The sequence below is a fragment of the Anomalospiza imberbis genome, chromosome 4, assembly GCF_031753505.1.
Source record: "Anomalospiza imberbis isolate Cuckoo-Finch-1a 21T00152 chromosome 4, ASM3175350v1, whole genome shotgun sequence".
Taxonomy (NCBI): domain Eukaryota; kingdom Metazoa; phylum Chordata; class Aves; order Passeriformes; family Viduidae; genus Anomalospiza; species Anomalospiza imberbis.
This window is the reverse complement of record NC_089684.1, coordinates 47,578,934-47,606,240: the sequence shown is the minus strand read 5'-3', so window position 1 is coordinate 47,606,240 and position 27,307 is coordinate 47,578,934. Positions and strand designations below refer to the sequence as shown.

At 36.2% G+C, this 27,307-nt stretch overlaps 1 protein-coding gene across 5 annotated transcripts in view; it reads right to left on the bottom strand.

Moving 5' to 3' along the window:
• The window catches only part of CORIN (corin, serine peptidase), a 120,703-nt gene that overhangs the window by 19,428 nt on the left and 73,968 nt on the right, over positions 1-27,307 (bottom strand). For all 5 annotated transcript variants that reach the window (XM_068188404.1, XM_068188405.1, XM_068188406.1 and 2 more), the window contains exons 7-16: positions 26,615-26,722; positions 24,941-25,051; positions 24,269-24,385; positions 20,903-21,001; positions 16,216-16,447; positions 12,073-12,218; positions 11,257-11,364; positions 7,001-7,114; positions 4,508-4,618; positions 3,664-3,793 (exon numbers count right to left, since the gene is read on the bottom strand). In XM_068188404.1, the coding sequence (XP_068044505.1) occupies positions 3,664-3,793; positions 4,508-4,618; positions 7,001-7,114; positions 11,257-11,364; positions 12,073-12,218; positions 16,216-16,447; positions 20,903-21,001; positions 24,269-24,385; positions 24,941-25,051; positions 26,615-26,722 (1,276 nt within the window). The remainder of the gene's footprint in view (positions 1-3,663; positions 3,794-4,507; positions 4,619-7,000; positions 7,115-11,256; positions 11,365-12,072; positions 12,219-16,215; positions 16,448-20,902; positions 21,002-24,268; positions 24,386-24,940; positions 25,052-26,614; positions 26,723-27,307) is intronic.

The following is a 27,307-nucleotide window of genomic DNA, read 5'->3' as shown; positions in this document are numbered from 1 at the left end:
CAGCATAGCCTCTAGCACACACCAGGACAGATGTGTTGATGTTCTGTTCTCTACCTGTGTAAACACAAAAACTAATTGCCAGAGACTGCATTTAAATTCACTGTAATGAAATCTGGGACTTAGTCAGAAGTCTCTGAATAAACTTATATGTTCTGACATAAAGAGTCAGAGTAGGTGGCTTAATAGTTCCATCTGCTTGTAAAGTGTGAAACCTAGGACTTGAGCATTCCCATTAAACTCTTAGCATTACAAACAAACAAATTTAACATCTTTTGTACTAGAGAAAAACATAAGAACTGCTAAGAATACATGTTGAATAACTTGAGCACCAGCCACCATTAGTCCAAAGCCTTTCAGTCAATGCTTGGAACTTGTGGCTTTATGTGATGTTACATCATGCATCAATCACACAACACACTCCATGAGTTGTGCTATGAAAAACTGGAAAACCACATTGTCTGTAGAATTATAATTGGCAAACAGCCAGTAAAATTGCCTGCATTTTGTGAAATGGGCAGAATAGAATTAAATTTTCATGTTGCTGCAGACTCAAGGTTCATACATTCCAAACAGACGGACTCGGTTCTGTAAAATGTGTTAGCACTATTTATTAAATTAACCTAAGTTTAACCACTATAATTTCATTATCTCCATTTGTTTTTTTCTGATTAATTTAGCCTAAAGTATTAAAATATGTTATTTTTAAATAACTAAAATATCCAAAGCTGTTAGAAAGACTTTGTCTTTATATTTTAAACATTACCACATTATATAGTAATTGGGAGTTTTTATTTAGCAAAGCACCAGACAGTTATGAAAAACAGTTTGCAGAGCTTTACAGAAAATAAAATTTCCAAATGCTACCATTCATTGTAATTCCTGGTCTAAGGCATTAGTAAGTCTTCAATTTGGTATTTCACATGCATTATTTTTCTCTAAGAGTAAAGAGAGCTACTAAAACAAAACCAAGTGTTGCTGTAAGTAATTAATAAATTATTAATTATTAAAGAAATCTGCATGGCCACAAAACTGGGTGGTTCTGCAGTGTGCTCTAATGTGGACAGAATTTGTATGTTCACAGCTTTAATTTTCTGAAGGAGTAAAATAAAGTTGTTCCCATTGGGAATACTTGCAGAAAAGCACTGCGTAAAACATTTCATATTTATTTAATATGTTTTTAAAAGTAAAAAGGAGAAGTTTTATCATTATTTGAGTTCTGTGCAATATACAGTCTAATTTACCTGCACCCTCAATGGTGAGTAGGAAGAGCTTGTTAAAAACACCAAAGTTATCAACCCCACATTCAGCCATTCTTGTTATAAGTCAATTAAATAATGTGTACAGGACATAAATGCCAAGAGATGAAGCTCATGGCTTCAGATCAGATTACACAGTAGCATGAAACTCCAATTATAAAGTCTTCCATTTCACCATATAGAAAACATTAGCCTCTGTGACATTTTCACTGAATCCCTATGCAATGTTAATGAAATAATTAAATAGCTGTATTACTCCTATGACTCCTTTTGGAAATCAGTTCTGGTAACACATTATAATCTTTGTTTTTCTTATGGCTTTTCAATGCTAATTTACTGTATTTTTGGCAGTGCCACTCCACAAAAACTTGAAGAATACCTAAGAAAATCAGGCTAGGTGACTGACAAAACGGGGCATTAAGAAAGAAAAGGCAAACACTAGTCTGGTTTTCTGAAGTAGAAGTACTGCAAGAAAGAATCAGATATTAGTAATACTGTAGTTGTAGACTTCAGATTTGAATTTCCCACTGGCCTTGACAAAATTGCCTGTCCGTCTTAAAAAGATCTTGTAGGAAAATTGACTTCTAGAATAGAAGTCACCCTGTTAGAAAATGGGAGTTGTGAGATTTAAGAATCATTTTTGTCTCTCATGCTTCTTAAAAGTGTAGGATTGATAACACCTGTTAGCAAGCATTGGTGAAGAAGCAAGAAGGTGTAAGTTTCTACCTATGCTGATTTCAGCCTAGGCACACCTCTGAAAAAAGGAGGGAATCAGAGGTGCTGTGATAGTTTAATACATTTTCATTTTCCCAGCAGCAAGCATCATGGGAAAGAGAAGCAAATTTTATGTTAGAACCAATGGCAAGGTGAACATGAATCAGCAGTGCCCTGGCAGCCAGGAGGGACAACCCTGTCCTGGGAGGTGTCAGGCACAGCATCCCCAGCCAGGCAAGGGAGGGGATTGTCCTGCTCTGCTCTGCACTGGGGCGGCCTCACCTTGAATACTGTGGGTAGCTTTGGGTGCCACAATGTGAGACATTAAACTGTTAGAGAGCATCCAAAAGGTGTCCATAAGGATGGTGAAGGGACTGGAAGGGAAGCTGTATGAAGAGTGTCTGAGGTCACTTGGTCACCTCAGGAAGGTAAGCAGAGGGGCAGACACTGAACTCTTCAATCTTGTGACCAGTGACAGGACTCAAGGGAATGGTATGAAACATCAGGGGAAGTTTAGGTTACGTAACAGGGAAAGGTTTTTCACTCAGAGATGGCTGGGCACTGGAACAGGCTCCTCAGGGAAGTGGTCACAGCATCAAGGCTGTCTGACTTCAAGAAGCATTTGCACAACACTGTCAGGCACAGAGTGTGATTGTTGGGGTGTCCTATGCAGGGCCAGGAGTTGGACTCAATGACACTGATGGGTCCCTTCCAACTCAGTATTTTCTATGATTCTATAAAGCTTTATTAGGATGCTATATAAAGCTAAAGCATAAAGATAATGCAAATATTATTTAGCTACACTAGCCGAGATAGAGGCGTATAAAATTGTTATGTGTTAGAATGGCAGGCAGTCCAGTTACATCAATTCAGGGCATCTGTTAGAATGGATGCCAAGTATCCCTGCACTGTAAACAGAGTATGTTAAGTGCAGGCTCCCTAACCCAGGGTCTTTATCCTCCTGTGTACTTTGAGAAAGGTACAAAGAATGTCACTTTGCATAGTGGAGAAAAGCAAACAGAACAGACACCTCTTAATTCAGTTTGGGGATCAGACACTGGCAAAAGATAGCCTTATAAACCATCAGATTTGCCTCTTCCTAGTAAGAGACAGATGTGAACATCAGAGCAGCTGAACTTGTTTTTTATCCAACAGTTATATTTTGCATCAATAATTCCACAATTTAGTGTGCATGCAATAAGACACTTAGAGGCTATTTTTTTTTCCGAGTTCCACACAGTAAACAATGTGTTGTCCAGAGATGCCTGAGTTAAATACATCCACTTGTCTAACTTAGAGTATTTATTGCAAAAAAGCAAATAAACAAAGATGGTTTTTCCTGTATTTCCTAAGTCTGCTTTAATTCTTTAGGAAGAAACAGAGTATTACATTGCCAAACAATTCTGAGCCTCAGCAATAACTGTAAGTTCAAGTACTGAGACTTGGCAAAACAACATTCTCTTTTCAAAACACTCTTAATAACCATCGTGTAACATTTATAAAGTGGTGAAAGTGCCTAGATTTTAGTGAAATTCTGTTCCTGCCATAGTTCACAAAATTTGGTTACCTCTCTTCTCTATGAACCATTTCCCCACTAGGTCTAACATTGCAGTGATCAATGATAGTTCACATCTAACTCCAGCACTCCAGTTGTCCTAAGAAATTCATCAAAGCTACAAACTACTGACCTTACCCTAAACCCATCTGATTGCAGGCCAGTTGGCTTAAGTTTTCTTGCCACTCATCAGCACAAACATGGTTATCAGCAGCTGACCTGTGAACGGTCAGGAGCATCAAGGAATTCGTGTTTTTAGACAGTGTAACTGGAAAGAAAAAAGGAAGAAAACTTCAGTATTATTTCAAATAGCTTTACAGATCGAAAACTGAAAACATACAACTACATTCAAGATTCTTCCAAGTTGATGGCACCTTTCCTAGCTTTACTTGCTGAATAGCTATGCAATTTAAAACCAAGGCAAGTGTGGTTATCAGAACCTTGCTAAGAGTGAACAGCATGACACACTGAACAGCAAAAGCATGGAGAGGGTAAGAATAAACCCAAATACTTCTAATTCACCAGCACAGATTCACATGGGTTGCTGATAGCCTTAATTTTTATGGCCTTAATCTAGTTAGATAATCTAGATAGAAAGACCATCATCATTTATTCTCTCTTAATCTCTATGTAAAAATTCAGAAACTGCTTTTATCACATGCAAAAAAGATTCTCAAAAGGTCCTTCTAAATCTCAGCATTTTCTCCATCTCTCCTCTATACACAATACTTTCCAGATTAACCACATCATCTACACATTTTCTTGCTGTATCGCTTTTCTTACATCTTTGCCCTGTGAGACTTCACACTGAACTTTTACATTCTCTTTTGCCCCCTTCCTCACATGCTTTCCCAACCTCACCCCAGTCTTCTCTTTGCTTATAGAGGGAGCACCTCTCCACCACTGTATACTGAATTAAATCACCAGGGATTACTACCATCACCCAAACACCACTTTGAGGCACCACACAGCAGAAACTTACCACAGTCCCATTCATCTGAGCTGTCACTACAGTCTGCCTGCCCATCACACCAGAGTTCACGGGGCACACACTCATGGTTGGCACATTCAAGTTCACTCGTGTCACAAAATGCTGCAAAGACAAAAAGATGCTTCCTCCTGAGAAAGATGTGATCAAAGTGAAATTCACATTGAGATGAAAAATTGAGGAGGGTGAAGGTAGATACAGATCAGATTTATGGAAAAAGTAAGCTAGACACATTTGCAACAGAATTCAGTACGGATACCACTGATGCAGAAGGTAGTTGCTGCCATGCAGTGACAGAGGGTATTGAAATTCAGAGGGAAGGAAGAGTGTCTAAAAATGCAAGATCTGGGATTACTTAGTATCATTTGGGATCTTGTTATATGAAACCTGTCTAAGCCCCTCAGAAGCTATGAGAGAAAATACTGTTCTGTGCTTTTTAGCTGACTGATTCAAATTTGTTTAGTTCTTCATGGTTTTTAAAAAAATATTTTACCACAATGAATATCTATTTCCTCTCAGCCACAGCAATTATATATTAATTTTGAATTCACCTTTGCTTTTGAAAATTATGTATTTATTTTTATCACCACTTTAGAGGTAGAGAACTGCTGTACTGATAGACATGTTCCAGTTCACAGCTGGTATCCTTACATTTGGATTTCCAGAGTCTGTTCAGTATGGGAACCACAAGAGCTTCCATTTGCAAATGGATTTTAGTTTTCCCCCAGCAACCTCCCTTCCAAAAGCCAGATGTGTAGAAATACAGTACCTTCCTCACTAACACACTTCTTCTATAATCCCCATCATCAGGGAATTCTGAGACCTGGGGGAGGGCAGAGAGGGAGAGAATGCATGGAAAGGAGCTGCATTCAGTTGTGCCCTTGTCTGGCTGATGCACAGCATTTATAGTGCCATACAATCCAAGCATTTATTTGCAGCACTAGTACAAAAAGTGCACTCCACAGGGAAAACCATACAGATAAAGCAGGCAGTGCTGCACACCCCTGATCTTTCTGGCTCTAGAATAAAGCATGCAAAACCAGAAAAAGCACGCAACTCCACCTTCCAGAGAGAGCATAATTCAAAAACTGGAAGCCCTCAGCTGGGAAAACTTTGCAGCCATTTTAGAATATTCAAGCCCCAAATCAAAAGCAGAGAGGAAATATACTCTGGTAATTATAAACTAGCTTAACCTTAGTCCTTCGATAAGATCCTAATGTGTGATCATGAGTAAATCACTTTAATACCACCTTCACTCTTTAGATTACAGCACAGAGCTTGGAAGTTAAGTGGTATCATCTTTACAATGAAAAGCAGATTAAGAAATGTTTTGTGAGCTTCAGCTTCGCAAAAAGAAACAAAGTTTGATCTAGTGATACATGCAGGCTGCTGTTCATTTTGGCAAACACATTCATAGGCTTCACTTAGCACATAAAATGCTCCTACCATCAGAACTCCAGAGACTCAGGAGTGACTTCTTTTAAATCACAAAATTATATCCAAACATCCCAGCAAAAATTACAAAATACCAGGTTTACTCAGAGAATGAAAAATTTCAGTTTTCAACCAATTTTACCAACCAATGATCCCTTCTTTCTTGTGCAAACTTTCTCCCAGCGTGTCTTTTCTACTTCCTTGTCTTGGGAGCATGCCCACACCGTCAGGTTTTCTCAAGAGAAGAGAATTCAGAGTACCACTAATATGTTAATGAAAGTGGAGCTAACATCTCAGGGCACTCACTCCCAGCTTAGTAAGCAGGGTGGGAGCCTGCAAAGCAGCTGCTGTGTACAGATGTTCCACCACTTCCCATCCCATTCTCAGATGGAAACAGAACTGAGGGCAGCCCCCACAGGGGAGCAGGGGGCCTGCTGCTCACTGCCAGCACTTTGAACAGACTTGCACTGTGCACACGGACAGCATGCCCATGCCACCAGTGCACCCTCATAAGTTCTCTGTCTTCACTGTTATCACAGTTTGGATTGCAGAAGAAATCTGTGGAGCCAAGTAGGGAGACAGAATCTAAGAAATATCAATCAGGAAAGAAACTAAACAAAGAGGAGAGACATAAGACATTTACCAAAACACAGGTAAGTAAAAATCAAGGAAAAAATGAGCAGTGAGCAGCTATGAGCTATGCGTGTATGAAATGAAGTCGAGGAAACTTGGGAAAAGTCAAAAATCTACAAGGAATGAAAGTGCAAAGGCACAAGAACAAGGAGTGAGAAAGAGAAATGAATAAAAAAGAAAAAGAGGATAAGAGTGACAAAACAGACAGCAAGGATCCAAGGATGTGAACAACAAAGGACACAAGACGAGGAAAGAGAGAAATTGGTGGCATAGACAAACTGGAAAGGGAACTGAGGGAATGACTGAGTCTTTCTGCCTATAGAGAGCATAAAGCATTTTTACTTTAATTTATTTTGCCCCCCAACATCCCAAAAATGCAATCAGCCTTTTAAGAGAGTAACAAACTGCGTGAGTCCTTACAGCAATTCCTTTCATCCATCATGTCAGGGCAGTCTGGGAAACCATCACAGATCATAGTGTGTTTGATGCACAGCTTCTTCAAAGGACACTCCCAAAGACCCCTTTCTCTGCAACCTGGAGGCAGAGAAACACAGTTCTGAAATACTTGCATGCAACATTGAATCAACTATTTTCTTCCTTAAAAGTCCTGAAACACTCAAAATATTTTCACTTGCAATATAAATTTTAGAAGGTACCAAGAATAGTTACTAATGAAGAAATGGAAATAAGATTAGCACAGTGCACACTTAATAAATGGATCTAAATATTATAACACTTCATAATACTTCAGTGCTTTTGAAATAAAAATTGTATTATGGGTATATATTATACATATCTATAATGGTTTAGACAGTAGCTCAATACCCACACACCACTATTCTTGAAATACATTTACTAGTAATATAAGAACTTTTCTAATCCTGAAATCTGTAGAAATTCCTCAGTCTTTCAAAAGCAAATCCTATAGAAGCATGGCATCTCCATGAAACAATGTAGAAATACATACTTTTTTCCCTGGCAGTGATGATCTAGAATCTAACACAGAATCACAGTGAAAAGCAGAAAGAGAAGTAATACAAAACCATATAAAAGTGCTTTGACAGAAATATTTCTGTTGGTCAGCTAGAGGACATTAAGAATAGCCCAAGCTACATTTTAGAAAATAGTTTTCTCTTGTTTTATTCCACTTTTTATTTCCATCAACTGATAAAGTATTTTATTGTGATACCAGTTTAAATACTTTGACATACTAATGTCCTGCATGTCTGACACTCTGGTTTTATAGGAAGCCATAACAATGACATGTTGTCCTGACTAAGCCAGATAATTTGATTGCCTTGTTCGGCCTTTTCTGTAGATGATACTTTTCATTTTAATCTAAGGGTAAATTCAGTTGATAGCTCTGATGTTCATACATGCAAATAGTTCAAGTATAAATTTTATAACACTATTTAAAACAGCACCTCTCTTTGTCTGGACCTGGAACTGTGAAAGCATATCAGCAGTAAGCTAATAAGCAAATACACTGTCTACAAGAAGTTCTAATTCAGAAGTACATGTTTCACAAATATGAACCAGAGAATCCCTACTGGATTACTGGAAAAATCTATTCAGGTTTACCTGTACTTGGATGTGTGGGGTGCTTGATTTTGTTTAGATTTGAAAAAAAACCATCTAAATAAATGTTAAAGCACAGAGAAATAAATAGCCTTAACCTTTGAAACAAATTCCTCACGATCACATAACTTTCTTGGGTATCACCACTTTCCAGGTCTCCTTCTTTACAATATTTGCGATAACTATTAATGAAAAGTTAATTGAAACAAAAAAAAAATTTCCTACTCTTATACAGAACAAGGAATGCCATGTTAGGATCTTGATATGAACATGAATTTAAAAAAGCTTAAAACCCCCATAATTCACGAACCGAGCAATTTTTAGCAGTGTTTACAATTCATTAAATACATGTTTCCTTTTCTCTTCATCACACATTAGAGTGTTACACTGTGAAGTGTACCAGGACTCTCCAAAACTAATCACACAGACAAATCCAGAGACAATTTCCTCTGAAAAATTCACTAGTTACTGAATTCAGTGTTCATGTACACTGTTTTGTTGGTAGAGATCATCTACCATTTGGAGTATTTGTATTTCATCTCTAATTATTTTTGTGACATGCATTTTTAATTCAATGAAAGGGAAGTGAAAACAGAGCTAGGAAAACTTGTCTATATGTACATTACCCCCATCTCAAAAATCCATTTTGACAAGAGATATGGTTTCATATATGATCTTACCTTCATTCCTCTTCATAACATGAAGTTACCAATTGTTATCCATATATATATATTTCCCACACAATTACCATTAAATCATTAATGTCAAGACCACCACATTTTTCTCTCACCTAAAATACTACAGGTGAAAACTCAGATTGCAGAAAATAGTGAAAGGCAGTATTGGCTATGAATGTTATGTCCTCAATTTCTTTAGTAGGTGTAGGACCTTCTTCTGCTCCCTGCCAGAGGCATTGTTCAGCAGCCAGCAATTTAATGCATTCAATTACAACCAACTATATTTAATGCCACAAACTCTCGTGACATCTTTCATAATAATATTTTTTTAAAGTACCTTCCCTGCACTTTACTGCACTCAGAAGTCTCACTTCCAGTAATTTCAGTCAAATTTTCTCTCCAAATCCCAGCATAGATGGCACTAAAGTCTCAGGATTTCATTGCAATTGCACAGCTGAGATGTCCTCTCACAACACCCATGTGAAAGTATGGCAGGGATTGCTGACAGAAGGAGACAATGGGTGCTGAATACAGCTCTACTCTGCATGGGCAGAGTATACCTCAGTCCCTTTGCATGCTTCTAACTTACATTTTTTGGCCAGAGTAGTCTAAGCATAAGAAAGCTGTAGCTAGTCTTTTTCAGTGTATTTTTAATGTTAGAAAACCATTTTAAAAGGACAAAGCTAATAAAATTTGAGCTATCCATTTACACATGGAAAGATCATCAAGTTTTGATTTTGTCCTGCACACATGGAATATGAATAAGTCAGAGACAGTTCCTCCTAGAGCTCTACAAGGACTTTTAGTTCTTTAGTAACAGTATTAGCCCTGGTCAATGTAATGTCACCCTGACGGCAGTAATTTCCTAGCTGATACAGTCTTCCATATTTATAGAAGCTGATAAGAATTCTGCTGATTGCTTGTGACATTCTGTCTAGACTTTAGAGAGAGATCCACTCGAGAAATGAATGTTACATATTAGAACAATATTTCATATGTTAATGTCTAGGAGAATAAAATTATCCTAAAAGACACGTTAACAATTCGTTTTCTAAGGAGTTCAAAATTGGTGGCAACAAAAAATATTTGGCAGAGAGGGCAATTAAGACAATTGATTCAAAGTAAAGAGATGTCAAATTCTGAAAGAATCACCGTGATCATCAGTTCTGACTTTCCTTTATAACCCAAACAAGAGAATGACCTAATATTGAATCATATTTCAGAGAGCATATCCCTTTTTTTTTCCCTTTCTTTTTTACAGGGGTGGGGGGAGGGAAAGAAATAAAGAAAGAAGAGAGTACAAGAATGATCTGGAAACTCCCAGAGACTGAGAATACATCACACACTGTGGGTAAATAAACCCTTGGCTATTCCAAACATTAAAACAATCTGCTTTTTAAAAAGAAGCATTTTATAGGGCTGCCAAGGTTGAACTTGAGCCTAGCTTTAGCTTTCTGATGTTGGATTTTATTTTACTGTCTCTGAGTAAATTCTCTTAGTGCCATAGTTTTGTTGTTCACATAAACTCTGCTTCCCTCTTAACCCATTCTCAGTTAAAAATACACAGGTTGTGCACCTTAACCCTACTCTATTGGAATGTTTTCCAATCCTTTGCTCATAAGCATACCTCTTCTCTAAATCCTTAGTGATGTATGATTATTCTCTTTGCCCCTAGGGATGCCAGGCCTGCATGCAGACTTCCCTGAAGGCTTCAGCTTAGTCAATTAATAAATATTTAGAACTCCTTTTTCCTTCTGAAACTGTCCTGCCAGCATGTACAAGGATACTTATTGACCAAGAGATTTCTTCATTATTTCAGGCTCAATACATGCCCTGAAGTTAAAAATCAAAAGCATCTATACTAAAAGTAAACTCAGAAACATATTGGAGAATACATTTTAAGGGATTATGCTTGTACTTGTAACTTGAGGTTGACCAATCTGAAAACACATGCAGAATCCACTTCAGCAACACAATATATAATGATACCTTTTGAGTATACATCCTAACAAGAACATTATCATGTATAAATTTAAAACAACATTTACAGATTCAAGATTTAATCTGACAGGGAGTTATACTTTAGCTCAGTAAAGCCTTCAGCAATATGAAAAGAACTAACTGCAGAAATTTTTTAGTTTGATTCTTTAATGAATACTCAAGCATCCCAGAGCATGGTTATCAGAATCTAAACGACCAGTTATCACAAATTGTATTAATGTTGATTAAGAAGGATTATTGCTGTAGTATTTTTACTGATACTGTCTTTAAAAAAAAAACGCCAATACTTTCAAACATACAAAAAAAGAGGGTTCTCCTTCTCCGAACTCTCATGCTACAATTCAAATTACTGAATGAAAGATGAGGCTCCTTTTCCAATGCTGCAGCTGCCCTCCATTCCAACTTATTGAATTTATTTACCACAGCTGTCCTCGTCACTGTCATCTTCACAGTCAGCTTGACCATCGCACCTCCGGGATGCCAGGACGCACCTCCCAGAACGGCACTTGAAGTGACTGGGTGAGCATTCTGTCAGGGACAACCAACAGGGACAAACAGGACTCCATAAGATAAAAGCTTAATCATGACATGGACACTGATTTGTCAGCCAGGCTGTTTCCGAAGGGTAAATAACACAGACAGAAGGCTTGTGAGACAGGAGCTGTGCGTCAGGCGAGACTTCATAATTGCACCAGGAACATGGTGCAGCAACATTTTCCAGAGCTCTCTCTTCCATGCTGCCCTGTGTCAAATGTCACTGCTTTGCCAAATCACTGGCATGCAATGTTTAGACCGTGAGAATGAATTTCCTAGCTACTCTTCTCACCATTGTGGTGGTGTATTAGGCATTGAAATAAGTAGAAGAAAACCCCAGGACAAAAAGAGATTGACAATTATGTGTCTATTTCAACTAATGGAACCAGGTATAACTTTCCACTTATTAACCCTTTCACTGCTTCTGCCTCATCTCACAGTACCATTCTGGGACAAAGGAGTGGAACAGAGTTTGCTGATTTTTAAAAAACTCTTTCACTGATGCTAGCAATTCCCTGGAGCAAGAAATCCAGCAAAGAATTCTGCCAAGAGACTGGCATGGCTGAGTAGGGGAACTCAGTTTGGAATAATTTCCACTGTTTAAATATTATAATTTAAAGGGGAGGTATGAAAAAAACAAAGACCAGTGTCTTTGGGAACCCATTTAATTCTTTTATTTGCTGTAATATGTGCAGGAGGTACCTTCTACATCTTCATCTGGTGTTAGACAGGTTTGGTTGTCTGAGTTCTCATCTGGAAACTGAGTGCAGTCTGTATCTTCTGGCCACTGCAGACCTACAATCCCAAGCACAGCCTCACAGCGTTCCTTAGACTGCACACATAATGTCCTGAGGAGACAAAGCAGAATTGCACAAATAACTGAATGAATGGCTTAGAAATTCACAGACATTAGAAGTTAATAATCCTAGCAAAAGTTAAACATGAAGATAAAAAAAAAAAAATCAGTTAAACAGATGTTTTAATATGAAAGAAATACATATACCAAAGAATGCTATGGTTGAAACATTATTTTAAGTTACTGTTATGCAGTTATGTTATAAATAGGTTAAAAATAACCAAATATAACTGCTCACAAACATGCTCTCCTCTGTAATAGAGGGCAGAGAACAATTTTTAAGAAGCACTAACTGCTCTCCTTCAGGGAAAAACAAACCAAACACATTTTGTACAAGTGAAATGCCATCTCTTCTGATTATGCTACCTCAGAAACCATGTGGTTTCACAAGGACAAAATATTTAAGCCTACAAACAAAAGAGTGAAGAACTCCCCAGGGAGTTCAATAAAATCACAATTTTAGGAAAAGCGAAGCTCAGACCAGCCCAGTCTTGAGGCTGTTGTCAGTTACAGCAACAGGATACCTTCTACATCTCCATCTGGTGTTAGACAAATTTGGCTGGTCAAATCAGGAAAAGGCATGAATAAAGTCCTTCTGCAGCATTTTTTTTAAACCATATAAAAGATGGGACTCACTGCAAAATTTGTTTGATCCACTGAGATTGAAAAATCATGCATGGCATGTCTCAAAATAATCACTGTCACATGCTTCAAAATTACAAAGATAAAAAGGCATAATAGAAAAATCCCCTAATGTTTGAAACATTTAGCCACTACTTTTTTCTGGGATGCTAGTAGGTTGAAAAATATTCAACCAAAGGATTCTACTTTTTTTTTTGTTTGTTTTTCAATTTCTTTCATGTCACCTTAATTTGTCTTTATGTATTTTGATTATTTATAAATCTTTCTTCTAGAGACAGTCCTTCCATGGAAGGCATTTTATTCCATTCATTTTCCTTTGACCTTTTAACGAATTGAACTTTTTTATTTTCTTGTAATTAGCTCTGGAAAATGCTGTGACCAAAACCAACAAAAGAAATCCATATAGGATTAATTATTTTATGCTATTTTGGGAAAATAACACACTATTAATCCACCCAAATTTAATTTTGTCTTGAGGAATTAGATGAAGAGTCAGTTTTTTCCCCACAGCAAACAATTCACCACTGAGTTCAGTAACCAGGCAGAATGCATTGATGTCAGTCAACTGTGCTACAGACGCTCTCTTTCCTTTTACATCCTCCTCAATAACAAAAAGGTTGACAGACACCACTTTATAACCTCAGATTTCTGAATGCCAGGATTTTTATTTTCCAATGACAAAAAACAAAACTTGCAACAAAAATATGACAATATAGCAGAGACATCTAAGCCACTCCTGTCCTGTGCTCTCTGCACACTCAGATCTTTGGTCAAAGCTGACATTTTCCAAGGTATTAGAAGATATTTAGCTGTCTGTCTGTGGTGAAAGAATTAGAATCTGTTTAAACTTCAAAGTAGGCGTGGACTAATATTATCAGCACTTTATCAGAGATGAAGAATTATGTTCAGAAATTGAAAACACACTTAATACATCACTGAGCATTATAAATAACAGTAGGTTCAGTTCCTTCCAAAAAATCTCTTACCTGTGTTCTTTACTCTGAATAAAACTTTATGAAGACTGTTACAGTTAAACAAAGCATGACAGCCAAACTAACATAAAGACAACAAAAAGCCTTGCAAAGCAGGGACAGCTGTTTCTACAGTGGGAATAGAATTAAAATAATTCAGTTATACACCTGGAATGAGATAACAGATCCATGTGCCTGTATTAAAAAATCTAATGCATCTCTGCTAAGTTTTTATAATAGATCCAGAATTATAACATTAACATGAAATTCATGGTTGGAAAGTACACTTTGACTTAAAAAATGTAACACTGTAAAACTGCATTAGCTGAGCTCAGTTTCATATTTACAGGAAAAGACGGGTAAAACAATACATATGTCCTGTTTAGCTCAACTAATCACTGATACATTTGAACAAGAGGTCAAATATTTTGACAGTCAGCAACAGATTCTCAAAGTATAATTTCTGTACTGACAATGTAACATTTTCTCTTCTCAGAGCTTCAAATTGTAAAGCAGATTTACATTTATATTGAAATATCAAATTTATTTAATTTTTATTGGTATAAGCTTATTTTTGTTTTCATTTCTAAAAAATTTTTAGGTTTTTACATTATATAGTTACCTGAAATTCTCCCTAAAATGTTATTGTTAAGCAGATACTACAGATCTAGTGGGACCTCCAAAGGTGCCCCTTCCTGATAAAAACACTGTATCTGTGACCTAACATAAGAGTGAAAGCTAAAAACTATCGTAAAAGTGGAGCTTTGAATCCTATGATTGAAAGTTCTATGTCACATATTCAATTTGGTCCAAATTTGTTGTTACCCAGTTTTGAGCAGGAAGTTGGACCTGATGACTTCCAGAGGTTCCTATCAAATGAAATTGTTCTGTGCTTTCTGTAAGTTCCCTTTCATCTGTTTAATACTTTAAATTGGAAGACTATTCAACTGTATCATAACACTTCCTAGAATCTGTTAGCTGAAAGAGTCTATAACTTAACCTATGTCCCTCTACATCAGAATAAGTTAATCCCATTTTTATTTATTATACCGCTTTCTTTAAAAAAAACCAAACCTTGATTTTCAAACTAGCAAGCCTGACACAGAGCTTACACAAACCTCTCTGTAACTCTGAAGCTATCCTCTATGCAATATTTTCTTTCCCAATTAGGTTCCTATGTGAGAATTTAACAGTATATTCATAAACTTCCTTGTGGTTCACTCTTACCTTGCACTAAGAAGCACATCACCAGATAAAGAAATGTTATCTATTTGTCAACAGTATCACATGATTAGAAATTTTAGGATGTGTACTGCAATTTTTCATGCACTTTTCTTTCAAACACAAGGTGTTAACTGATCAATATTGTTAAGGTAGACCCAATAAAATAGGCAGAAATACAGAATAAGAGGGCTCTAGCAGCCAGTAGGTCAAAGGGTTGGCCTGTTGGTCAAGTTTATTAGATCTCCTAACCTGCAACAGCTGCTGCTAAGAAAGCCACGAGACATACAGAACACAGTCTCTTTGGAACAAATACAGGCATAACCTTAAAAAGCACAGTGATGTTACTCAGTGTGGCTGGTGGAATAGTTACTCTGACAAGCAGAAAACCTAAGTTAGCCTGGCATTCAGGATGATGCGGCACTCCTAATTTAGAAAAGTAAACATTCGTTAAAATCTCAGGTTTTGTTGAGCATTTGGATAGGGCTTTGCATCAAGTAGTGTACTAATGCAAGGAGATATTACAAAATGCTAATGTTCCAAACTAAATGAGTTGATGCCATGTTTAAACACCCTTTATAGTGGCACAATTCTAATCAAACACACAGAAATGGAAACTACTTCATACAAAGCTCACAGCACCCTTCTTGTCACCTTGCTCAACAGTGGAGTGAGCAGGTTCACAGTGCCCTGGGTGAAAAACTGAAGGGTCCTGGCAAACAGGGCTACATCTGGCTGCTGACTGGGCACCTGTGCTGCTCCTCTGGATTCAATTGCAGGGCCTCTCCTGTTCAGTACATTTATCAAGGGTCTGGATGCAGCAGTTTAGTGCATCATTAGCAAGTTTGCTGATTATACAAATCCAGGAGATGGTGTTGACTCTCAAGGGAAGAGAGGCCTTTGCACTGGGCAATCATCAAGGACATGAAATTTATCAAAAACAAATGCCTGATCCTGCACCTAAGATAGAGTAGCACCAGGCACAAACTGGAGAGCAACCCTCCAAAGAGGGACCTGGGCATGCTGGTCAGCAGTAGCCTTTCCCTATGGAATTCCAAAGCAAATTTTTTGGCATTTTCAATGAAAGCATAAAATTGGGAAAAACTACTATAACAGACAGTCAAGAATTAAAAGAAATATGGTTTAGTAGAGTACCTGCAAGGTGGGATCCGCTGATTTGTATGGGGGTCACATTTTGGTACTAAGATTGTACAGGCAAAAAACATCAGGTACTTGTAGCAGTTGGTCTGAACCAAAGCTGGGAAAAGGGAAGACTCCCAGCTGATAGAGGCTTCCTTCTGTGTCCTGTGGCCCAGGTAGTTTGGGTAATAAGTATAGTTGTAAGGCAAGTTCATGCAAAGCTCCAGAGTAATTGGTTCACACTGACCTTTCACAGAGAGAAAACAAACAGAACCACAAGTGGTGTGAGATTAAATTAAATACAGATAAAAGAATTCCATACTTATTTTAAAAATTTATCAGTTAGGGGATATCCTCTCAGGCTTGAGAAACTACAAGGCCCAGAGCTAGAGATCCCTTATAAGCCTATTCATACCAGTAAAGGTGGATTTGAATTCTGCCAACCTCATAACCCATTAAGATACTTTTATTTCCTTATTAATATTCATTAACTTTCTGAGCAACACCTTAACTTTAAGGTGATACAATAAACTATCCTTAAAACAGTACAGTGTGTACTGTACAGCAACACAGTTTCCACTGGTGTACCTACTATGTTAGCATGACACACCTCACACTGACAGGGCAATTGCCAAAATTAGGAAGACAGAGACCATTGGATACTTTGGATTAGAAAGGATCTCAGGAGGTCTCTACTCCAATGCCCTGATCAAAGCAGGTCAGCTCTAAGGTCTGATCAGCTTTCTCAAGGCTTTAGACAGTCAGGTTGTAAAAATATCAGGTGACAGAGACAGCACAATTCCTCTGTATAGAAAACAGAAGCCAGGATTTGCTTTTTGTTTTTTTTCCTTGTTTACCAAGATCTGAAGGAGGGGACAATTAGAGTATGTATTGCACAAGCACTGAGCAAGACAGACTACGTGCTAATAATTTAATTTGGGTAAGACATTAATAACAAATGAGAATGATAAGCAAAGACAAAACTGATGCAACAGCTACGAGTCCATATGATTATATCTATTATAGCTACATTAAAAAAATCTTCCAACTTTTGGAAGTTTATCACAAGAAATTTTGAACTAGCCAAGTATTTTGGATTTTTAAGAATTGTATAGCTTTTGTATTTCTTCTCACACTAGTTTTCAGAAATATTTTTCAATTTTCAACCATAACAGAAAACTACAGATAGATCTTCAATTCAGACTGAAATTCAACTTTTATTTAGCAATGAGATGATCGTGAAATTATTTAAACTTATTTACTCTGGATATATTGAGAAAGTTTTCCACAAAAAAGTATACCTTTCAAAAGTAAAAAAATTGCATATATTTGCCTATTCTGGGAGCAATTATATGTTAATATTATTAGTATTCTGTTTATCAGTTGCTAGCATCAGTTGCTAGCACAGTGTGACAACTGTGTCATCCCACAGCTGTATCTTTGAGAGAAGTTGGAAGAAGATCCAACAGTCAATTATTCAGCTAATCAGCAGAACTGGGCACTCTTTCTTGGTCTGGCATTTGGTATTATAACTCTTTTCACTATTTACTCCTAATCTGATGATTACAAAGCTTATTTTACGTATAGCTTTTCCTCACTGCTAAATCCTGGCGTACTACCAATACTGAACTGTTTCTGTTGTCTCAAACCACTTAGTCACATCTTCGGGATGTACGAGGTTCAATGACTTTAACAATTCTCATCACATTACTGCCATTTCCCTTCCTTCATGATGAACCATCCCTTGTCCTTCAACACTTTTCCCTGAGATGCCCAGATCCGTTTGGGCTCATCTTTTGATTTTGGCCAGTAAACATCTTTCTTTGATGTGTACAGAATTTTACACATTCACCAATATTTCAGGATGACCACAAAAGTACGTGCAATATTCTAAGTGTTTGTATAACATAACATTATTCAAGATTAAAGGGTTGAAATGCACATATACCATTCTCTTTTATTATGTCTTGTATTTATAAGGGTTTAAGTGAATTCTGGAAAAAAAATCTAGTCTACTGAAATGCTGCTGGAGGACAGCTCTTTACATGTTTTCAATAAGATTATAATTTTCACACTGTTTAGAAAGCTTCCATTACATTACATGCAAAAGTGTCACGGTAGGTTTGAAAATAGTAATGTTGACTCACACACACAATTCCTGACAATCCAGAGAGTAATAAACACAACATATGGTCCAGGGGAACATCTGACTCATTTTAAGTAACTCAAATGTTAGTCTTTCCTTCTGAGTCTGTCCTACAGCTTAAGAGGTCCTTCTACTCCCTTATCTATAATACATGTGAGTACAACCTAATGAGCAGGGAACAAGGAATAAAATTAATTGCATCTTTCATCCTGAATTAAAAGAAGAAAGAAACCAAAACAAACAAAATAAAAGTAAAAAAATAAACAACCCACAAAAAAAAAAAAAAATAACCCCACCAAAACAAACCAAAAAGACCCAACAAAACCAAACTGCAAACCAAGACATTACCACATAGACTATGTCTGGATTTAAGATCTTCCCGTGTTTACTATTAACTTGCTCTATCCATTGGAGTCTCTATAACCACTCTGGGCAATCTGTGTCCAGTCACACTTGCAGTAAAAAAAGTGCTTATTGTCAGAGCTTCATTATGCTCCTGTGCTTCATTTTTAGCCAATTGCCTCTGATCCTGTCACTGAGCCCTGACTTCTTTATTCCCTCCCTTCAGATATCCATTCTGTTATCCCAAATATATTGTAAATACATTATAATGCCAGCCTAAACTGATCTGATATTATCACATTTAGAAGACATACATCATATTTAATAATGGGAAATGTGGCCTACGCTTTGGAATTTTTCAACCAGACAGCAATCTGGGCCAAGAACTACTGCTTTGTCAAAACTGAAATTTTTCCTGAGAATTCTCATGTCTCACCAAAGACTAAATAACTCAGGTCAAAATAAGAAGAACGAAAATAATATGAAAAAAAGACAATAGTACTTCCAGGTGTTATGCAAGAAAAATCTCTCCCAAACTGTCTTGCTGCTCCATTGTGTATAAACAATTAAATATTCACTGGACTAGAAAAGGACAAAGTGAGATGATCCACAAGACTAGCTCAGACTATGTGTTACTCCTACTAAGAACTACAGAATGTCGCCCATAATATGTTGAGAAAACAACTTCACTAAAAAGCTCTCGGGTTTCTCATAATATGGCATAGGAACATTGCTTTACAATTCAAATATTACATGTCAAAAATCATAGAATCATAGAGTGGTTTGGGTTGGAAGGAGCCTTAAAGATCATCTTTAATGGGAGAGCCTATTGGTCTTAGCAGTTAATGGGAAGGTGTAAATCAGATGGAATCAGACCCTTTGAAGCACGCAGGGATAGGATGAGAGGCAAAAGACATTAAAGAATTCCAATTATTTATATGGAAAATAGGTTTTTAGAATGGAAGTGCTCTAACAGTGAAACAGATCTCTCAGAAAGATTATGGAATCTCTGCCTTTAACGATAGAGCTGCTCAGATGCACAAGATCATGGGCAACATAATTTAATTGGCACTGATTTGATCAGGAGTTTGGGCTTGTTACCAAAGTTGTTACCTAGCTTCCTTCTAATGCTAAACATTGTACATAAGATTATTCCTTTATAAAAATGTAGGTAAAGCACTGCTAGAAGCACATGTAAAACATTTATGCTTTATGAAGTGTATTATAGCTTTACTTTAGCAGCATCTAAAGGCCCCAGCATGAGTGGTGTCTGTCTCAAACACTTGAAGGTAATAGTCACAACTCTAGAGAGAATATGGAGTTTGGACTAGCTGACCTTCCCATGTACATTCTACTCTAACTGGAATGACATAATCCACACAAGCTACCATATAATATCAAAGCGTGCCTTGCAGAGAAAACTGCAGCACAAAGCAATTACACATGAATTGTGTAAAAATAATCTGTAAGTGAAGCCAAGTGTGTCCATCCGTCAAGGTGACCTGAATTGATGTGACTGTATTAACACAACACTAAGTTTTAATTAATTTTGAGTAATTTTTCATACAGTTCTGCCCCACTTTCAAAACACAGACCTATTTCTATTGATTACCTGTTCACATTGCACAATTGAGGAAAGCAGCTATTCAGAAGCAAGTGCACAATTAGTACAGGAACCTTGCATGGAGTGGTATAGTGCAGCACACAAGTATGAGGGGACACAGAGCTGAAGACCCTGATCCTCTACTGTTTGTATTGGTCAAAAGTATAATTAGTTTTTACAGCTGGAATACCAAAATCATTCCTTCATAAAGGTCTAGAAGTTCTCCAGACTACTAAATACAGTAATGTGGGGTTCTTTATATTTTGGAAATAAATCAGTATCTTCTGCTTTACACTTACACTGTGCTGTTTACTTTACATAGACACTGAATTAAATTAATTAAATGCTAAGAGAAAGTGGAACGGTAAACATCCATGCAGAAAATATAAACATTCACAGAAGAGAACATGAAAATACCTCAATGTCAAATGTTATTAATCAAGAGCTTTGATGACACATTTCCTTCAACATTGGCCTGTTCAAAACTTAATCATTAAACATGGACAATAGCTAGAAAATTAAAGTATTACTTACTGTGTTCTACCCTGCATCCTCAGTATAAACTAGAATACCCTAAAAGAGTAACACTATGAAGCACATGACCTACTTACTGCAGTTTGCCTGGCTGTTTCTTATCTCACAGGGAGAAGCTCCACAGGGATCAGGGCAGGAAGAGCACCTCTGGTCTCCCTCCTGACAGAGGGTTTGATCTGAGGGAAGTAGAAATGTACTTTTCAAATTATTTACCAGACTAATAAAAATAACTGGAGCATAATGAGGAAGCACAGTGTTTACATAAAAATTAAGTATTTCCTTTACATATTTCAGTAAGTACTCAAAAGCATTTCAAGTGCAATAAGGAAGAAAAGTGTGCAACATTCTTCAGTTCTCACTTTTCTTATCCCTCTGTTCAATAAAAATAATTATATCCCAGTTTTTGAATGAGAGGCACGGATCTCTGAAAGACATTTACTATGCAGAATATGAAAAGTCATGCAAATCACATTTCAAAAAGAACAACAGGTCCTAGCTGAAGGAGAACACTGTCTGGGAATTATTCTTCAATGCCATTCAGTTGATCTGCTTCTCATTTTATGATTGTTTTGGTTGACAATAAAAGACATACCGAAGAAAGGTCAGAGATAAAGACTAATTGTCCTCCTTTGACTGGTTCAAAAACAAACAACAGAAAGAAATCAAAAAATGCTATGGTCCTAGTGATGGACTTCAGAATAAATAAAACCAGCACATCATCAAAAGTTTCTGAACTACTTGGGTAGTTACTTTATCTGACAAATCTCTGGATTTCTCTCTTTCATAGTTGTGATAGCTCCTTTCCAAACCAATAAATTCTCTCTTACATGTGCAAAATGAGTAATTTAGTTTGCTGTTCTGTAAGGAGAGACTAAATAGATGGTGTTTATCATCCTACCCTGTTTAAAATAGCTTATTGTCCTGATTGCTTAGTGTTTGTATTGCACTACTGCCCATGAACATCAGTCATTCATCCCTCCACTGGACATACAGAAGGTGCTGAAGAAAGATCTACTTTCAATAATCTTGACAACAATATTGTCTAAAGGAACTGATGCTATAGTCATAACTATCATAATTATGTGGATTTACTTCCATTCATACATGTTATATATTGAAGCAACAGAGGTAACTTCTTTGCTATAGCAACTGACAATCTTATTTTACAGCTGCATCTGATTGCAAAATGGAACTTGAAAAGCAGGAAAAGCCTTTTGACTTCTAAAGCTACCCCAAATATTTACATTAATATTAGTTTTAAAGTTTGCTCCAACTCCTTCCCTGTGCTACAAGGAAGATTCTTCTGATCCTAGGACAAATAATGCTGAATTTCTACAAACACACTGTACCCTGTCTGTCGAAGAGATCACAGAAACAGTCGTGAGTACATCTATATTAGATTCCTATTGTCACAAAATGAATGAGAGCAGTACTCATAGACAGATACCACACCTTAAATTTCCTTAAGGCTTTCAGTGAAGGAAACCACTTTTCTCATCCAGGTGGAGATGAAGCAACAGTCAACTGTAATATCTGAATGTATATACTTGTACTAGGACACAAGATCCCTGTATCCTTTTATAGGCAAGGGGAAGTCACTACAGCCTGACCTCAAATTTCTATGCTGATTTCTCATATTTACTGTGTTTGTAACAAAACCAGGACTCCATTAACCCTGACTCCACTGACTCTAACAGACGTATTCAATTTGTAAAATTTTATTTGTAGAGCAGAAAAGTCTTTGTGGTAAGTGAATGTCCCACTACATTTTTTTGCAATTCCTGGAAACAATAAAATATATAAGAAATACAATAGTAAGTTACAAACAACAACTCTGACTTGTTTTCACATGGACTTTGCAAGGAACTAAAGATGAATAAAATCTAAATTCTGCCAACATATTCCCATGCATGGATGGATGGGATATGGTTGCCTTAAGAAAGAATTTGCTCTATGCAATACTGCAAAATACTGGCTAGAATTTTTGCACATTGAAGACTTAATAATAAAAACTAGGAAAATGTTTGTATTTAAAAGCTCTGCAGTTTAAAGCCAAGCAGAAAGATCTTCTATCATGTAGTGAGATCACTGAATACATAATTCTCACCCCATACTACTGCTTGACTATTTTAACCTATACCTATTCATCATACCAAAAAAAAAAAAAAAAAAGATTTTTAACCATTGCTTCAACATCAAAAGGGAAAAAAGAGGCAGTGAAAACAAAATACATCACTGATTTCTAGCCCACATCATGTAAGACAAATGGAGGATATAAGAATTCTTAGGGTAAGACTGAGACTGGATATCAAGAAAGAAGAATAAAAGGTGAACATTTTGTGAAAGTGTACAGCCAGAACTGAGGAGAAAAACTTGCTTCTGGGTTTTAAGATTGCCACAGTCAGAACTAGAAGATATTTCATGCAAGACCTCTTTAAAATGTCAACATTAAAAGAGAAGAAAAATAATGATAATTTCTGTGTTTCAGCCTCTCAGGTATTTTTTTGAATGAAAGTATTTAAATTGGAGTAGGAAGATCCCAAAAACTTTCTATGAAAAGAAGGGACTGAGTAACATGCTTATGAAAGGATTTCTTTTAGACTGGTTTCCTAAAGACACAAGACTTATATAATCACACTGCTTATCTATTTATGATAACAAGTCTTTTCTACTCTAATAACTATTAAAAAGCCTGTCCTATTACCACTACATTTGCCAACACTAACTTTCTGCATAGGGTTAACTATTTTAATTTCTTTAAAATAAGATTCATTTTAAAAAGACACTAATAATTCTTGCATTGAAGAAAGGCTGCAATCTGAACCTATACCTTACCAGGAATAAGAGAATTACATGTGAAAAATACCTTCAGATTTTGAAATCATCATAACATTAACAACATTGCTTTCTGAGTGTCTTTGGAAAGCCATGTTCTGGGGGTCAAGATATTGCTCGGTTTCCTCTTCTCTCATTGAGTCCATAATAAGACAGTTATCAAGTAGCTGTGAAAACTTATGTTCTCATATATTTTCCCTTAGTCACACTAAATCATTAGTTTACTTATGAAAACATTCTTTCTCTGATTTCCAAGTTCTGATAAAAAAAAAAGATTTTAATGAGAAAATTCCTCCTCAAATGACACCAATTCATCTAATTGTAGATTCTCATTACTCCAAACAATGTATTTCAAGTAAAAGCTGATTACATCAGATAACTAAATACTGGGCCAAATATCACCCCCACTTCTTCATCTTTTTTAATAATTTTAAGTACTACAAGAAGTCTGCTTACAAATGCCTGTGTGAAAGCACACACCAACCAGCCTTAGCAAGTGTTATTTGAAAGGTAAAGAAAATTATTTGTCAGCTTTAGCTAAAGGCACTGTGGAACATAGCAGTCAATGGTAGGTTTAGTAAGAAGAGTAAAATGAGGCATATCCTTACTTTCATTGCAGTTTTCTTCATCACTTCCATCTTTACAATCATTATCTCCATCACACTGGAATGCACTAGGAATGCACTGCCCATTTCTGCACTCCACCAGACCCTGACTGTGACATGCTAGAGAGAAAAAAAAATATTTAAAAGACAATATTCTGATCAATGAGGTCAGTGAAGGTCTGCATTATATTTGAACATCACACTGAAGTTATTTTGAGAGGAGCTGATAGCACTGCTTAGCACTGGAGATCAGGAGGCACTTCTCATTATGTGTCAGCTAATTTTTCAATAGCTACAGCTGTGCTGATCTTTACCTACAGAGACTGAAACTATAACTGTCACGTATTAGCAACAACCTGAGATGAAGTCTTAACTTCCCCAAGGAAAAAAAATGCAAATAATTTTTACTCATATAGTCATAATATTACAATTAACAAAAAGCTAATTCTGTAATTAACAAGAAGCTCAAACACAAAGCAATACCTTACTTCTCAACAAAGGCAACAAATATTTAATTTGCTACTGCTGCTGACTACTGAAAATGGACATTTGTCAAGTGTGAACTTCTGAAATAAAATAAATTTATAGTTTTGACTTTCAAGTGAGTACACTAGTTATCTTTTTTTTCTAGTTTTCAAAGAAAGAAAATATAATTTAGAGATTAAAGGAACTTACAGCAATTGATCTCATCTGATTTGTCTATACAGTCATGGTCACCATCACATACCCAATCAGCTGTTATACATCTCCCCTCTCCACATTGGTGATGTGTCACTGGATTACAATCTACATAAAATGCAAATTTGAAGAAAAAAAAGGATGCTAAGTTACCATTTGTATATTTTATATTACTGATCAATTGTTATAGGCTTATTAGGTAATCTTATTAATGAGGCATTTTGCATTAATAAATTATATTAAGAATTTTTTCTATCTGCAGACTTTTTTGCAGATGGTAATTACATATATTGTTAGTTGTATTGCCTGTATAGTGATGCACTCATTCCTTCTCCCAGGTGCACAGCTGTGACTATTTGTAAATAAACAAGTTTCTAAGATTAGTTAAGCCCATTAGAAGATCTGGCTTACCATCTCAGGGAATGCTTTTCAGTTAACCAACACTTTCAGTAACCATCTGAGAAAATAATTTCCTTAATTTATCTTTTTACTAAGATATTTTAAAAAATGTTTCTCAACTTCAGAAACTATATTTTTTGCATGTACTTGGAATTTTCCGTAAGAATTATCTACAAAGAAATTATTCCAATCATCATCTTACTCTTTCTATGTGAATGCACAAAGAAGAGCATTCTGTTGAGCACACTGACTTTACATCAAAATAAATAGAGAGATTAGACACAGTCCAGTCCTCCAAATCTGCCATGAAAACCAATTATAGCATGTACAGAAACTCAGATTTTAAAAATTGTATAGAAAAAAACCTATGTCAAGGTAGGAAAAATAGGCGACAGATCAACAATTAGAAAAACTTAATCTTTAAACTAATATTATTTATGAAAAAGAACCCACTAAATAACCAAAACTGACAAGAAAACATTGAAAAGTCTTAGAGTGTGCTTAATTTGAAGAAATAAAAAAAAATCTCAGAAAAAAAAGTGCTTTGATTTTCAGTTTTTACATTCTTTGTGTTCTTCCTTAGAAAAATAAAAGGAAAAAAGGGAGAAATAGTATTTTAACTGTTAAAAATTATCTTTGAAAACTTCATTGTTCTCAGATGTAGTAACAGGACCAAAAGTTAGTAAAAATAAGGCTTTCTAAGTTTCCCAATATTTACATGTTAAGACTATTCTTTTTTAATGGCAAAACTTCATTGTTTCTCCCATGGAAGTTAAGTATAGGTAGATGCATACAGTAGGTAGGTAACTGTCATGAGAACATGCAAAGTTGATTGACAAGAGAATTTGAAAGAAATAGAATTTGATAATCAAAACATTTGACCTCACTATCAATCTTATGTAAAAACAGCTCAGCTATAAAACAGTTGGCACCACCAGTGCCCTCATACAGTTTGCTTTATTCTCAGTTAAATCCAGTCAAGCTAGCAAAGATGCATCTTTTGATATTAGTTTAAAGCAAATTGAAAATAGCAGTATTTCTTATAAAATGTATAATTTCTTATAAATCCAAACCCTTCAAGATTTGGATTGACCCAGAACTCTCCTTTAAACCTTTTAGAATTGCATATAGACTCTGAGAGCTCTTTTCATTGTGTTCAAATACAGTAAGAGCAGGGTATATTACTCTTTCAGTAGTTTAAGGAAAATGTTTACTGGCTTAGGCAGTCCTGATATCTTAAAGACTTTAGAAAAGCACAAAACTTTCATTTACCACAATTTTGTTCATCACTAAGGTCTCCACAGTCATCATATCCATCACAAACAAAGGTATAATTGAGGCATTTTCCCGTGTCACAACGAAATACATCATCACTGCAATCTACAAAACAAAGCATGTAAAATGTTAGAGTTGCATTGGAACATTCATATCAAGTATGAACCCTGGAATGTACTGATTACACAAGATTAGCTAAAGATACCTTACAGCTCTGAATTAATACTGGTGTGTACCAGTTTATGAGAAACTAATCTGGAAGAATATGAAAAATCAAACCCCATTTTTAGAAATTTTTACTCCCTCCCTACCAGGTGTTTTTTTGATCAATACCATAAGGAAAGAGTGCTCTGGTTGCACATAGGGACCTAATGTCTAATTAATTTATACACATAAAGCTCTCAACAAATGTTGTATGGTTCACCATTGCAAATTACTAGGAAAATCCTGAGTACCTGATGTGGCTATTAAGTGGAGATGAAGATTCTAACAGAAAAATGAAGATCCCTAGACCCTGCTTTTGAGCCTGCCTTTGGTCTTACAATGTTTTCAAATGAGCTTTATGCTTAACACAGTTTGGAGTTCAGATTTGGTCTGGTACCTTCTCATCAAGGAATTCTTACTGTCAGCCCTAAGTTTAACTTTTTTTCATTGGACTGGATGCATCAGTAAAGCCTGCCAGATATTCTC